A 12,468-nucleotide genomic window follows, 5' to 3' on the forward strand; every position below is an offset into this window, starting at 1 on the left:
AACCATTCTGAATAGTCCAGTTTAAAATATTATACTTGATGGTTCTCATTAGTTCCTCCTCACCCCCAGGTTTCTATTTGGGCAGTGTGCAAATGGTAGTGGAAAAGGGAGGGAGCAGGTAATGTACAAGCTCTGGAAAAATGATTGTCTGCAAATGAAAGTTTAAATAATAGTAATGAAATCTCTAAGACACCCTTATTTGCATTTCATTTTCCAAAAAATATTTCTTGGTGTTCATTCAGTTTGGCTGTAAATCCTGCAAGTTACTTTCTACTTTCTGTTACAACAAGAAATGGTAATCGAATTATACTACACTTCAGATGCCAAGACGGAAACTCAGGAATATATTTTTACAGATAGAGTCACTGGGTGAACCTAGTATTGATTAGGTTCAGGTCTGGAACCTGAACCTACCTGGACACTATGATCAACTTCTGAGGCCTTCCTCCAAATGTCACCCCCAAGGGAGGCTCAGAAGGTGGCAACAAGGGAGAGGGCCATCTTAGTGGTGGCCCCACTGAGGCCCGCTTGGCACCAGCATTGTCATCTTTTCAGCACCAGGTTAAGACTGCCCTCTTCTCCCAGGCATTTAACAGCATATGATAGGCCGTTGATGTCAGCTGTCTTGAAGAGGTCTAGAACTGAAATTGTTTATTGAAATTGTTATCTGTGATAGTAACCCCATAGAAAATATGTGGCGCAGAGTGGTAAAGCAGCAGTTTCTGCAGCTGAAACTCTCCGCACGGCCTGAGTTCGATCCCAGCAGAAGCTGGTTTCAGGCAGCCAGCTCAGGTCGACTCAGCCTTCTATCCTCCCGAGGTCGGTAAAATGAGTACCCAGTTAACTGGGGGAAAGGTAATAATGGCCGGGGAAGGCAACGGCAAACCACCCCGCTATAAGGCCTGCTAAGAAAACGTCAGCGAAAGCTGGCGTCCCTTCAAGAGTCAGTAAAGACTCAGTGCTTGCACGAGAGGTTCCTTTCCTTCCCTGAACATTATAAGTACATAAGAAGAGCCCTGCTGGATCAGACCAAAGGCCTATCTAGTCCAGCATCCTGCTTTTCACAATTGTCAACCAGATTCCTCTGGGAAGCCCATAAACAGGACATGAGGACAACAGACCTCTACCACTGTGATTTCGCCAACAACCAATTCAGAGGCCGGTAGTATTGAACTATCAGGACTAGTGGCCATTGATAGCTTTATTCTTGAATTGGTCTAACCCCCTTTAAAGCTGTCCAAGTTTGTAGCCATCACTACAGTACTGAGCTAGATGGACCAATGGCCTGGCATGGTATAAGACAGGTTCACGTGCGACATGCCCATGTTCCCCAGCAACTTACTGCCTCTGATACTGGAGGTAGCACATAACCATCAGGACTCCTAGCCATTGATACTTTTCTCCTCTAGGAATTTATCTAACATCCTTTTAAGCCACCCAAATTGGTGGCCATCACCATGTCTACTGTGGTAGCTAATGCCACATAGTTTAATTATGTGCTGTATGAAGAAGTCCTTCCTTTTTATCTGTCCTGAATCTCCCACCAGCTTCAGTCTGATTGATTATTAAAGGACAAAACTACAACCATTAAATTTGGAATCGGAAGTACCACGTAGTTTTTAATTTTGGGGCTGGGGAGGGAGAGCTGATCAGGGTTAGGATCCTAGGGCATGCATATGGTTAAATCTCCCCTACCCCACCACAGCCACATGCGCGTGCGCACACACGCACACACACACGCACACATTTTGTCCTAATACACAAAATGTGTACTAAGGGGAACTAAGGAGTCTAATAGCAATTTTAGATGGGTGGGTTGGGAAAGATAAACCTATTTCCCCATGCACCTTAATCCTGATCTGAATCAGGCACCACTGTCCCTGCTATTTATAGTTATAAAAGTTTCTTGTGAGACATTTAGCATTACATGTATGTTGGCCCCCAAACTGAGCTCATTCTAAATCATTTTCTGCCCCTGCTTCAGTTTTGTTTTGTCGATACTTCAGTGAAAATATGAGTTATCTATTTTACAAAGCTTCTTAAATCACTTCCAGTGATGCACATGTCAAAAGACTATCTAAGAGAGTCTATTTAAGGGAAACTAGGGAGAATATAAATCCCTTGAATTTGTTTGGGTCATTATATAACATCTTAAATGTGGAGGCTACAAAAATGCTCAATCTCAAAATGGTGCTGAAAGTATATAATGTAACTCCTGCTCTATATCTCAGATTTCAAAACACACACGTGTGTATGTGGTGGTGGTGGTGGTAGGGTGAGTGCATGAATGCTGTGGTGGTCTACAGTTTGCAGAGCCAGTTATGTTATTTTCACTGCTATTTGCTCTCTCAGGTTACCTCACTTGAAAGTTTCTACAGCTGATTTGGTGGCTGTCAGCAGTCTGTCACAGTGCCCCCTCCCCCCCCATGTAGTGCCACACCAGGGCATCAGAAGAAATTAAAAAGGTACCCTAGAATCATAGAATCATAGAATAGCAGAGTTGGAAGGGGCCTACAAGGCCATCGAGTCCAACCCCCTGCTCAATGCAGGAATCCACCCTAAAGCATTCCTGACAGATGGTTGTCCAGCTGCCTCTTGAAGGCCTCTAGTGTGGGAGAGCCCTCCATTTTATTTCTCGATAATGCCTCAGAGTTGGCAGCACAATGGATAAATCAATGGTGGGAACCTCGTAGCTGCGCAGTACAGGTCATGGTGCTGATCTCAGTGCTGCTGCTTCCCTCTGCTGTGTCCAGCAGCCAGCAGGTAAGCCTGCCAGGGATGGGCACCCATGGGTGGGAGGGTGCTGTTGCACCGTGTCCTGCTTTGTTGGTCCCTGGCCGACGGCTGGTTGGCCACTGTCAACAGAGTGCTGGACTAGATGGACCCTTGGTCTGATCCAGCAGGGCACTTCTTACGTTCTTATGTAGGAGAAGGCCCATCAGGGGACACTTTGCTGGGTCTGCTTTCAAACTTGGAGGTGACCATTAATGCGAATTGTGCCTTTAAATATCCCTTCTTCTGGCAGCACTATGTGCTTCTAAGGCATTTGCATGGAAGCCCCCAGCCAGTGTTGTTATCTCTGAATGTTTAGATGACTTCAACCAGTTTTAAAACATTCCTCCCAACTTTTTCTATATTCATTATCATTGCTAGGCCAGGGTCAGTGTCAAGGGTTGGCATGGTCAGGCATCCACTGACAAGAGCTGCATGGACTTGCCCTTCTTTTTCTTCACCATTGCAACCTGCTTGTCCTCCTGCCTCTCACTCTGGCCCAGACAACAGTGGTGGTGAGAAGGAGGAGCAGTAGGTGCCACTGCCTGGTAGCAATGCTGAGAAAGACAAGGAGGAGCAATTACAGCTGAGGTAGACTCACCGAGGGAGGGGGCTCTCAAAAGCCTGAAGCTGATGCTGGCATGGTGAAATGTGAAACTAGGATATTTAGTTGAGCCAACCTAGAAGCCCTAGAACTTCTCTGTGACAGTTTCCCATGATCCCCATGTGAATCAGGACACTGAAAATGTGGAGTGGGGCATGGAGATTCACAACGTCCCAATCGACCTGCTACTTCAGTAAATTATGGCAGGGAAGCCATTCTGGGCAGGGTCTCCCATGGTAAATGTCACATGTGTTTCTTAGCTGGTACTTGAGACCTGAGGGCAGAGAAAGGGTGGGGATGGCTGACTGAGTTTTCAACTCAACAGAAGCTTTTGGGGGTAAGAGACACCAAAGTTGCATGAGCTGAAAGGCCTACTGGTTGGGAACATTGAATCTCTCCCCATGTTATTAACGTTTGACTTGCCGATGGCTGTCAAGAATATGGAGTGCTTCTACCTGGTAGATGCAAGGCTTAAACAGGAGCCATGGCTGCTCTTTGGTCTTGAAATTGCATGTTCAGTGCTATGCTGGTTATTCATATTTGTTTTCAACCTTTGAGTCTTTTAGTATACATAGAACTAATAGTTATACAGACAGGGTCATGTAAAAATCACAGGCTCGATTTAGCCTATTATGACATGTATTAGCCAGTGGAGGCTGGTGGCTCCAATGTCAGTGGGATGGTGAATCTGCTCTGGGGTTTCAGAGCTCCATCAGACAAGCATTTCATTGCACACTTGTTACTGGGCACTCACAGATTTTCGTGGGTCCCTCTCATGTTGCATCTGCCTCCCACTTGCCTCCTGCCCCTTCTTGCCTTCTTCGCATCACAAAAACACCCCCCAGTAAGTCCGACTCAAAATAAAGATGGAAGTTGCTGCTGTTTCCTGCTGTGTGGAGGAAAAGCAGTGCACTCAAATGGGTCACATGCATGTTGTTTACTTCCTCTTTCAAAAGAGGAAGTAATGAGGGTCAAATGTGCGGGCAGAGAAGTGATGGTAAGGAAACACGATTTTCCCATGTGATGATGCTTTCAGTCAGAACCAGTCAGAACTCTAAAGGTACTAAGCACCTCCACTGATATTAGCTGCAGTGAGCCTCAGACTCACACACTCCTATCTTGCTTTCTTCCGCTGTGTGTATGTATATTGAGAGGAGGTGGAATTTAAAAATTCTGGTTCTAATTTATGACAAACCACAGCGTTCCAGATTGTCCTACTACAGGAAAGTGTGATCACACCATAATTAGCTAACAAACCAAGATATCAACCCATGGATCCTGGTTTGATATGCTAGTTTGTTAACTAAAAGATCACTCCTATGATCCCTGGGCAAGTATCCCAGAGACCATCGGATAGTTCGGATTCCCACCTCTGAGTTCAGAGACAGCACTCCATCCTCAGTAGGGGGAGTGGTTGGAGTACAGTTTCTGCCCTCACCTGCCCCTTCACAGCCGGTATGGAGAGAAACAGGCTGGCTGCTTCTCTGAGGTCAGAAACCCAATCTCAGAGAGGGGGGAAAGGGTGTATGCTGGGGGGGGGAGGGGGGAGGGGACCAGAGAGGCTAGGGTATGATTTATCCTGAGCCTCCCCCAGCCTTCTTTCCTCCCCTTTTGAAGTCCCCTCATCTGTCTAGTGGATGCTTTGGGAAGGGGGAGAGAAGGAGGCTTCAGCGGTGATAGGAAAAGGTGTAAGCCATCTGCCCCAGCCTCTTTCCTTCCTGCCTGCAGAGACCCCCCCACTTTACCCCAGCTCTGCACTCCATAGATGGCGTGATTCTCTCTGCAGTGGCTATGAGGGGGAGGGGGAGGGGCAGTTTCCTGGCTTTAAGCTCTTTGAGCTCAGAGCCAGGAAACCAAAAAATCCTGTCCCCCAGACACTGTCTAGAGGACATAGGATTGCTCCCTGTCTTGGCTTCTACAAACCATAGTCTGACAAATTTCCTCCTTTTGAGCATGAAGGATGGGTAGCACACAAACCCAGGGCTTGCCATGGGATGTACATAGAATTACAATCCATGATTTGTATCTGAAATGGGCCTATGATTTTTCCATGATTCTGTCTTTATAACTATCAGAATTATGCCTTATAGTGATTATGTCTGTATCCGTAGGTAACAAAATCATTTTGAGAACTTAGGATGAGAGAAAATAATGAAACAGATGTATATAAAATAGAACTGTATCACTATTCTAGGGCAATTAATTTTGTTCTGCTGGCATGGGAGCACACCCACAAGGTACTGTGATGTTTCTTCTGAAATAGAATTATAAGAGCTTCTGAACTGAAGATTTCTATACCAATATATAACTCCCACTTCTATCCTCTGTTGAAAATTCAGCACATTATTGTATAACAATGCAAAAGCCAGCAGGCACAAGTGTCCATTTAATGGTTGTCTGCTTTTGTGTGAGTCACTGCATTAGTCTGCTGTTAGCAAAGTGTTCCAATCGTATGATCTGTTGTTTCTTGGAGTACATTAAAAAATAGCTGACTTTTAAGTCTGCAAACCTGCTTCCATTTCACTGGAAGTTTTAAAGAACTTGTAGCCCAATCCTGTGCAATTTTGCTCAGGAGTTTGCCTGAAAGATTTCAGTAGGAACTTACTCCTGGGTGTTTAGGATTACAATCTAACTGCACAATCCTGTACATGTTTATTCCATTGGGCTTACTCCCAAGTTAGTGTGCATAGAACTGTAGCCTAAATCAATAATGGGAGGGGGCAGGAGAGAGAAGAAATGTCTTATTTATGCATCCATAGTAAAATCCAAACTTGAAACATTATTATCAGCTTTGTACTGTAACCAAGTGACCGACTTATATTAGATTCCCTTTTGCCATCTTGCTGCACAGCTAACATTCTACTGGAACTTATGTCAGTGACTAAAATAACCCAACTAATTTCAAGCGGCAAGTGTCTACTGAGTTGCCAGTCAGAGATCTGTATGACTGAGAAAACATTATAGTGTTCTAGTAGCTCAGAAAATTCAGGACATGGAAACAGATCTAAATTTAATCTGAGGAATCATCTTGTGCCAGTGCAGATTTTTAAAGAATAATTTGCTCTGTTTTATATTAATTTCTTACAAAGCAAAAGCAGTTGGCTAAGAACTAAAAATGGATCTGACTGTGACTCGTTTGGATTTTATATTGGCATGTCTCCTGAATTGCTAACTCAAAGTAACGGCTGTGGCCAAGGAGAAGAAAAAAGGGGACTGTTAATTTTCTGCTAAACGGATGAATGAAAATTCTCCTTTCAAAACAATTAAGGTAGGGCATGGTGTATTGGGAAGTAATTAACAAAACATGGGCTTTGGATGAAGATCTGAGAAGGTCAAGATTTCAAAGTTTAGCCCCATGCAAATGCTTTTTAAAGGGGTCATATTTCATGTCTTTGAGTTTGGAAAAACTGCAGGCTTTTGCATGGTGTAATTTCTATCAGGAAAGACTAGATGCTTAATTTATATTTAGACTATCTTTCTGAAAGCAAGTTTTTTCTTTGATTGTTTCTGATTTAATAGCTAGTATATCAAGCTTTTGTGATAAGTGTTTGATCTGATCTATGATCATTTGTGTGGTTATGTATATGAAGGAAATGACATAGCACTATGTTTAGCTTTCAGGATCTTAAAGTGTGGCTTTCACATTTCTGAAAGGAATACAACAGCTTTTCATCCCCACCCCACCCACCCTGCAATGTGGGTGAAAAATAATAGGCATTCTTTAGAAAGGTCTGAAACAGTGCTGGTGTGCTACTTAGAGTTCATAGTATTATTAAAAATGGATGTTGTATATTATCGTGCATTGTTCTGGCTGCAAGGTTTGGCCTATAGCAAACTGGGGATTATGGGAGTCATAGTCCAACATGCCTAGAGGGCACCAGGTCAGGGAAGGCTGATCTATAGTGTCATTTTTCTCATTTGTCAATTATTATGTCTTAAATATATATATATATATATATAAAGCAAAAGATTTGGCTGTGTGATTTATTGCCTGTATTACTACATGTAAACTACCTCCAAAAGGTTTAACACTAAGTTCAAGCGGAATCACTGATGAAAAGTAAAAAAGACAAGACAAGATGTTTTATGAATGGTCTAGTTGTTGTGAAAGAAGAGGCTATGTTCCATTAGCTTGTACCCCATATTTTATCTTGGGGTGAGATGTGAAGGCTATTTTTTCTGATATCAGCATGCTTATGGCTTGTGTATAATCATTTGGAGTGGTGCATGTTACAGACTGGGCTCCACCATCTCCTCTAATGGTTTGGTCCACATATCAACAAAGCTAAGTTAACAAGCTTTGCTAGCTGCCTAAGTCTACTCCACGATTTCAGTTCAGTTAATACAGCCCTCCCCAACCTGTTTGGGGCTCTCCAGATGTTTGGGACTAAAACACTGCCCATCTCTCACCATTGACCATGCTGGATGGGGATGATCGGATTTGTACTCCAAAACATCTGGAAGCACCAGGTTGGGGAAAGCTGTATTACCACAACTAAGGCGGCAACCCTGTCTATACCCGGGGCCAAACTAGACTTGGCATGTGCATGCAATTAGAGTGTATGTCTTTTGTCAGCCCCAGGAGAGCCTGAAATGCCTCCAGATCATGGGGCAGTTGAACACTTTCTCTCTTGCTATGGTGCCAAAAGGGAAGCTTCCCTAGAAATGCAAACAGCAGCTTCAGAGAGGGGATTTTTGTTGGAACCAGGTCAGGGAGTGAAAGAGTTAAACTTTCTCTCTGCACCCCAAGCCCCACAGCCCCACGATTGCATGGGCTTCCCCTCAGCTACTATTTACATAAAAAGAAAACATGCATATTAATTGCATTCACACAATTCATGTCACCTCACTGAGAAGCAATTCCCATTCAGGGCAGTGGGACAGTAAATATGAATATAGTCAGGCTGTATGTCAACAGATTCCCTCCCCCAAATATATATATATATATATATACATATATATATATATATATATATAGTGCAGCAGAGATAAGAACTGAATATATGAGACCAGTTTCCAAAGGGAGTTTATTTAAATAGGGATGGAAATACACCCCAGATTTGGAGGGATTTCAAGAGTCAGCTGACTTTTAACAAGATTTTCACTTAGAGGCTCAGTTAAAACTTCAGCTGTGCGAGGTTTACTAGTCAAAATTTGCTCTCCTATCTTCTTGGCTTGCTAAGTAGGAGATAACCATTGCTTGCAAAATAAGGATAATTCCTTAGCTGCCTTGCCGCATAGTTGTCAAGTGAACAGTCTAAAATCAGTCTGACATCGTCGTGCCTCTTAGGAAATTTTTGCACTGGAGTAAAGAATGTGTGTAGCCCTGGGCAGTGCAGAAAGGGGATAAAATGGACTCGTCTTAATTTTGTAACCTAGCCACAAAGTTAGTGTTTAGAAGAAAATAACATCAAAGAGACATTACAACACATTATTTTAAAATACAACAACAATGAAATTTGGGGAATTGGTTTCTATTTTCCTTAGACATACTTGACTTTAGGAATACAGCAGGAATACATCCTGTATAACTTAACATGCTGAAGAATATTTACTACCATCACCATTAATATTTATTAGAAAGTATTTCTTAGAATATGTATAACTTGCTCTTTTATAGTGTGCTATTTCGCTGTCTGAGTAGGATTTTATTTTCTGTTTGTTACTTGAAACCTCATTATTCCAAGGCCATAGTTGCCTCACCCGGAAATATCTCTCATTCCACCAACTTGGCACGTTTCCTCTAGGGGCAGCTGACATCCAATGGAATTCCTGTCTAGTTCTATTGAATATAGTAGTAAAGGAAGTCTTAGAAGAGGCTACACGCCCAACTGCATGGTACTTTGGAAAGTAACAGTAATAGACCAGCTATGGCATAAAGACATTTTAAATAGGGATGTGCTCCGCTTCTAATCGGACCGGAGAAGCAGTAGCGGAGCGGGGGGCTTCGCCTGCCCTTAAGGCGGAGGCGAAGAAGATTGGGGGGCCGGCGGAGCGTGGCGAAGAGGATCGAGGTGAAGGCGGATCCTTCGCCTCGATCCGGAGCTCCGCCGGAAAGGTAAGTGGGGTTTACCGGGCCCTGCCGCTGTCGCTGTCGCCCATGCGGCGACGGCAGCAGGGCCCGGTAACCCCCCCGCCCTCCTCTCCCTTACCTGCCTCCGTCCGCGGTCCGTCAGCATCTCCAATTGAGCCCGTGGTTCCAGCAGGAAGTCTGGGCCGCATGGACGGAGGCAGGTAAGGCCCCCCTCCTCCTTACCGGGCTCTGCCGCCGTCGCCGCATGGGCGGCGATGGCGGCAGGCCCCGGTAACCCCCCCTATGGGGGGGGAACGGAGCTCCAATCCGGATCCGGAGCTCCGAGCGGAGCGGAGTGGGCACAGGCGGAGTGGGGGCGGGGCGGAGCAGGCCGATCCGAAAATGGCGGCTCTTAAATTAGGGGTCCGTGCACACCCCTAATTTTAAACATTTCTCCTCACAATTCATTTTTCTGCCATATGTTCATGACTGAGCAGCAAGTATATGAACTCTCTTTAATCACTGTAGTAATTCTGATGAAAATGGAAAGGTTCTTTGCCCACCCATTGATAGCTGCATAGTTTAATGGACATTGATTTGCTTATATGCTGTGGAGGCTGACGGATCCACTGTCATTAGGCAGTAAATCCACTCTGGATTTCAATCAGAACTCTAAAGGAGTTATCCAAGATGCTGAAGCCCACCCTCAAAAAAGGTTCAGCACCTTGGATAGCTCCTTTAGAGTTCTAACTTAATCCCAGAGTGGATTTACTGCCCCATGACATCAGCGACAGCAGCCTCCCCTGCTTATACGATTTTCTTGAGCAAAATGTACAGTATCCTGTGCTGCCCAAGTGCCAGCAGGACCCACCACTTCAACAATGAGGATTTAGTGTTTCAGATAAGAACCAGAAATGCTAGTTATGCAGAGCTTGCATAACAGAACTCCACTGACCTGTCATGATCCGGAAACAAGCATCTTCATTTGTTTCAGGGCTTTATGAAGCACTGAATTCCCATTGTGCGAGGAGCATGGTGGCCATGTTGGATATTACCTAATAGTCTAATTCTGGTGTTTTCCATGTGTAGAGAAGGGACATGTGTAATGTCTGCACACTGGAGCAGATGTATATATAGGGAACGTCTACATATGAGGAACTACTCATGCGTAGGCTTTCCCTGGCAGATGTCTCCACCAAAGCATGGACATCCAAGGGGTGTGGTTATTGCCAGGCAGGACATCAGGAGTGGGACTAGAAGGATGGTCCTTCTGCCCTCTTCTTATGAGTCAGTTCTACATATGGATAACACATGAATGGGGTTTTTCTCCTGACCACCAAACCAGGACCATTGAATTGCTTCATACAGATCCCTAGAGAAAAACAATAAGACAATTTCATGTTGTTGTTGTTGTTCTACTATAACATGCCAGTTTTTAAAACTTCCTTACAATGTCAGTGATAACTTGACCACCATTCTAAGTTGAGCACCTCCAACGATTCTTAATGTTTGGATGGGGAAAGTGTGGGACAGTGTAAAAAGCAAGAATTCTGTCAAACTGCCATTATTATTATTATTATTTATTTATTGCATTTGTATACTGCCCCATAGCCAAAGCTCTCTGGGCGGTTTACATAGGATAAAAAACACTTTTAAAAAATGCCCCAGTGGCTGAAATGGCACTTAAGGTTGTTCACTTCCTCCCTTTCATGCTTCAAGCATATATACTGCTGGACCAAAGTGTGCCACCTTATTGAAGTTTTCGTTGCTTCCTTTTCACAAAGCAACAGACTTCCCTTCATGAGTTCATGGCTCTTTTTATTATACTGTGTTCATAAAATGATTCATTCATATAAGGTTTGGAGAATGTGGATAAGGAAACATTTTTCTCCTCCCATAATACTAGAACCCAGGCTCATCCCAAGAAGCGGATTGGTGGGAGAGTCAGGACAGATAAAAGAAAGTACTGCTTCACACAGTGCATAGTTAAATTATGGAATTCACTACCACAAGATATGGTGATGGCCACCAATTTGGATGGCTTTAAATGCGAGTTGGATACATTCCTGGAGGAGAAGGCTATCAATGGCTACTAGACCTGATGGCTATGTGTACTGCAAGCAGGAAGCCTGTATACACCAGTTGCTGGGGAACATGGGTGGCAGGGTGCTGTGGATCCCTGGTTGACAGCTGGTTGACCACTGTGTAAACAGAGTGCTGAACTAGATGGACCCTTGGTCTGATTCAGCAGGGCTCTTCCTATGTTCTTATGTCAAACCTTCCTGTCATCACAAGTTTTAACATTTAATGGCTGGATAAAATAATCTTGCTGTAGGCTCATGAAGCCCCCTTCCTCTTGCTACCAACTGTTATTCCTGAGGCCATCAGAAGGAAAGGAAGCAGCAGCCAGGCATCCCTCCAGCAATACTACAAGCGAGAAGGATTTTGTAATTGTTGTAGATCACTGAATATCAGCCAACAGTGTGATGTGGCTGCATTAATAGAAGTAAAGCTTCCAAATTGTGTTACTGGTTCCCCTCTATTCAGCACTGGTTAGGTCTCATCTTGAATACTGCATCCAGTTCTGGGCACCACACTTTGAGAATGGTGCAGACAAGCTGGAGTGTGTTCAGAGGAGAGCAACGAGGAAGATCAGGGGTCTGGAAACAAAGCCCTATGAGGAGAGACTGAAATAATTGGTCAAGTTTAGCATGGAGAAGAGAATATTGAGGGGAGACATGGTAGCACTCTTCAACCTTTCACTCTTTGAAAGGTTGTCACACAGAGGAGGGCCAGAATCTCTTCTCGATCATCCCAGAATGCAGGACACAGAATAATAGGTTCAAGTTACAAGAAGCCAGATTCCAGCTGGACATCAGGAAATACTTCCTGACTGTTAGAGCAGTGTGACAATGGAACCAATTACTTAGAGAGGTTGTGGGCTCTCCCACACTAGAGGCATTCAAGAGACAGCTGGACAGCCATCTGTCAGGTATGCTTTAAGGTGGATTCCTGCATTGAACAGGGGGTTGGATTCGATGGCCTTATAGGCCCCTTTCAACTCTACTATTCTATGATT

General features: G+C 44.2%; 1 protein-coding gene across 3 annotated transcripts in view; it reads left to right on the forward strand.

Moving 5' to 3' along the window:
• Nucleotides 1-12,468, forward strand: part of AKAP6 (A-kinase anchoring protein 6) — a 314,138-nt gene that overhangs the window by 79,295 nt on the left and 222,375 nt on the right. Inside the window, exon 1 of one of the 3 annotated variants that reach the window (XM_063117790.1) lies at nucleotides 6,496-6,644. The exons of the other annotated variants lie outside the window; for them this stretch is intronic. Coding sequence (XP_062973860.1) covers nucleotides 6,612-6,644 — 33 coding nt within the window. The 5' untranslated portion in view covers nucleotides 6,496-6,611. Of the gene's footprint in view, nucleotides 1-6,495; nucleotides 6,645-12,468 lie in introns of those variants that run through there. 3 annotated transcript variants of the gene reach the window in all.

This window comes from Elgaria multicarinata, chromosome 2, assembly GCF_023053635.1.
Source record: "Elgaria multicarinata webbii isolate HBS135686 ecotype San Diego chromosome 2, rElgMul1.1.pri, whole genome shotgun sequence".
NCBI classification, from domain to species: Eukaryota; Metazoa; Chordata; class Lepidosauria; order Squamata; family Anguidae; genus Elgaria; species Elgaria multicarinata.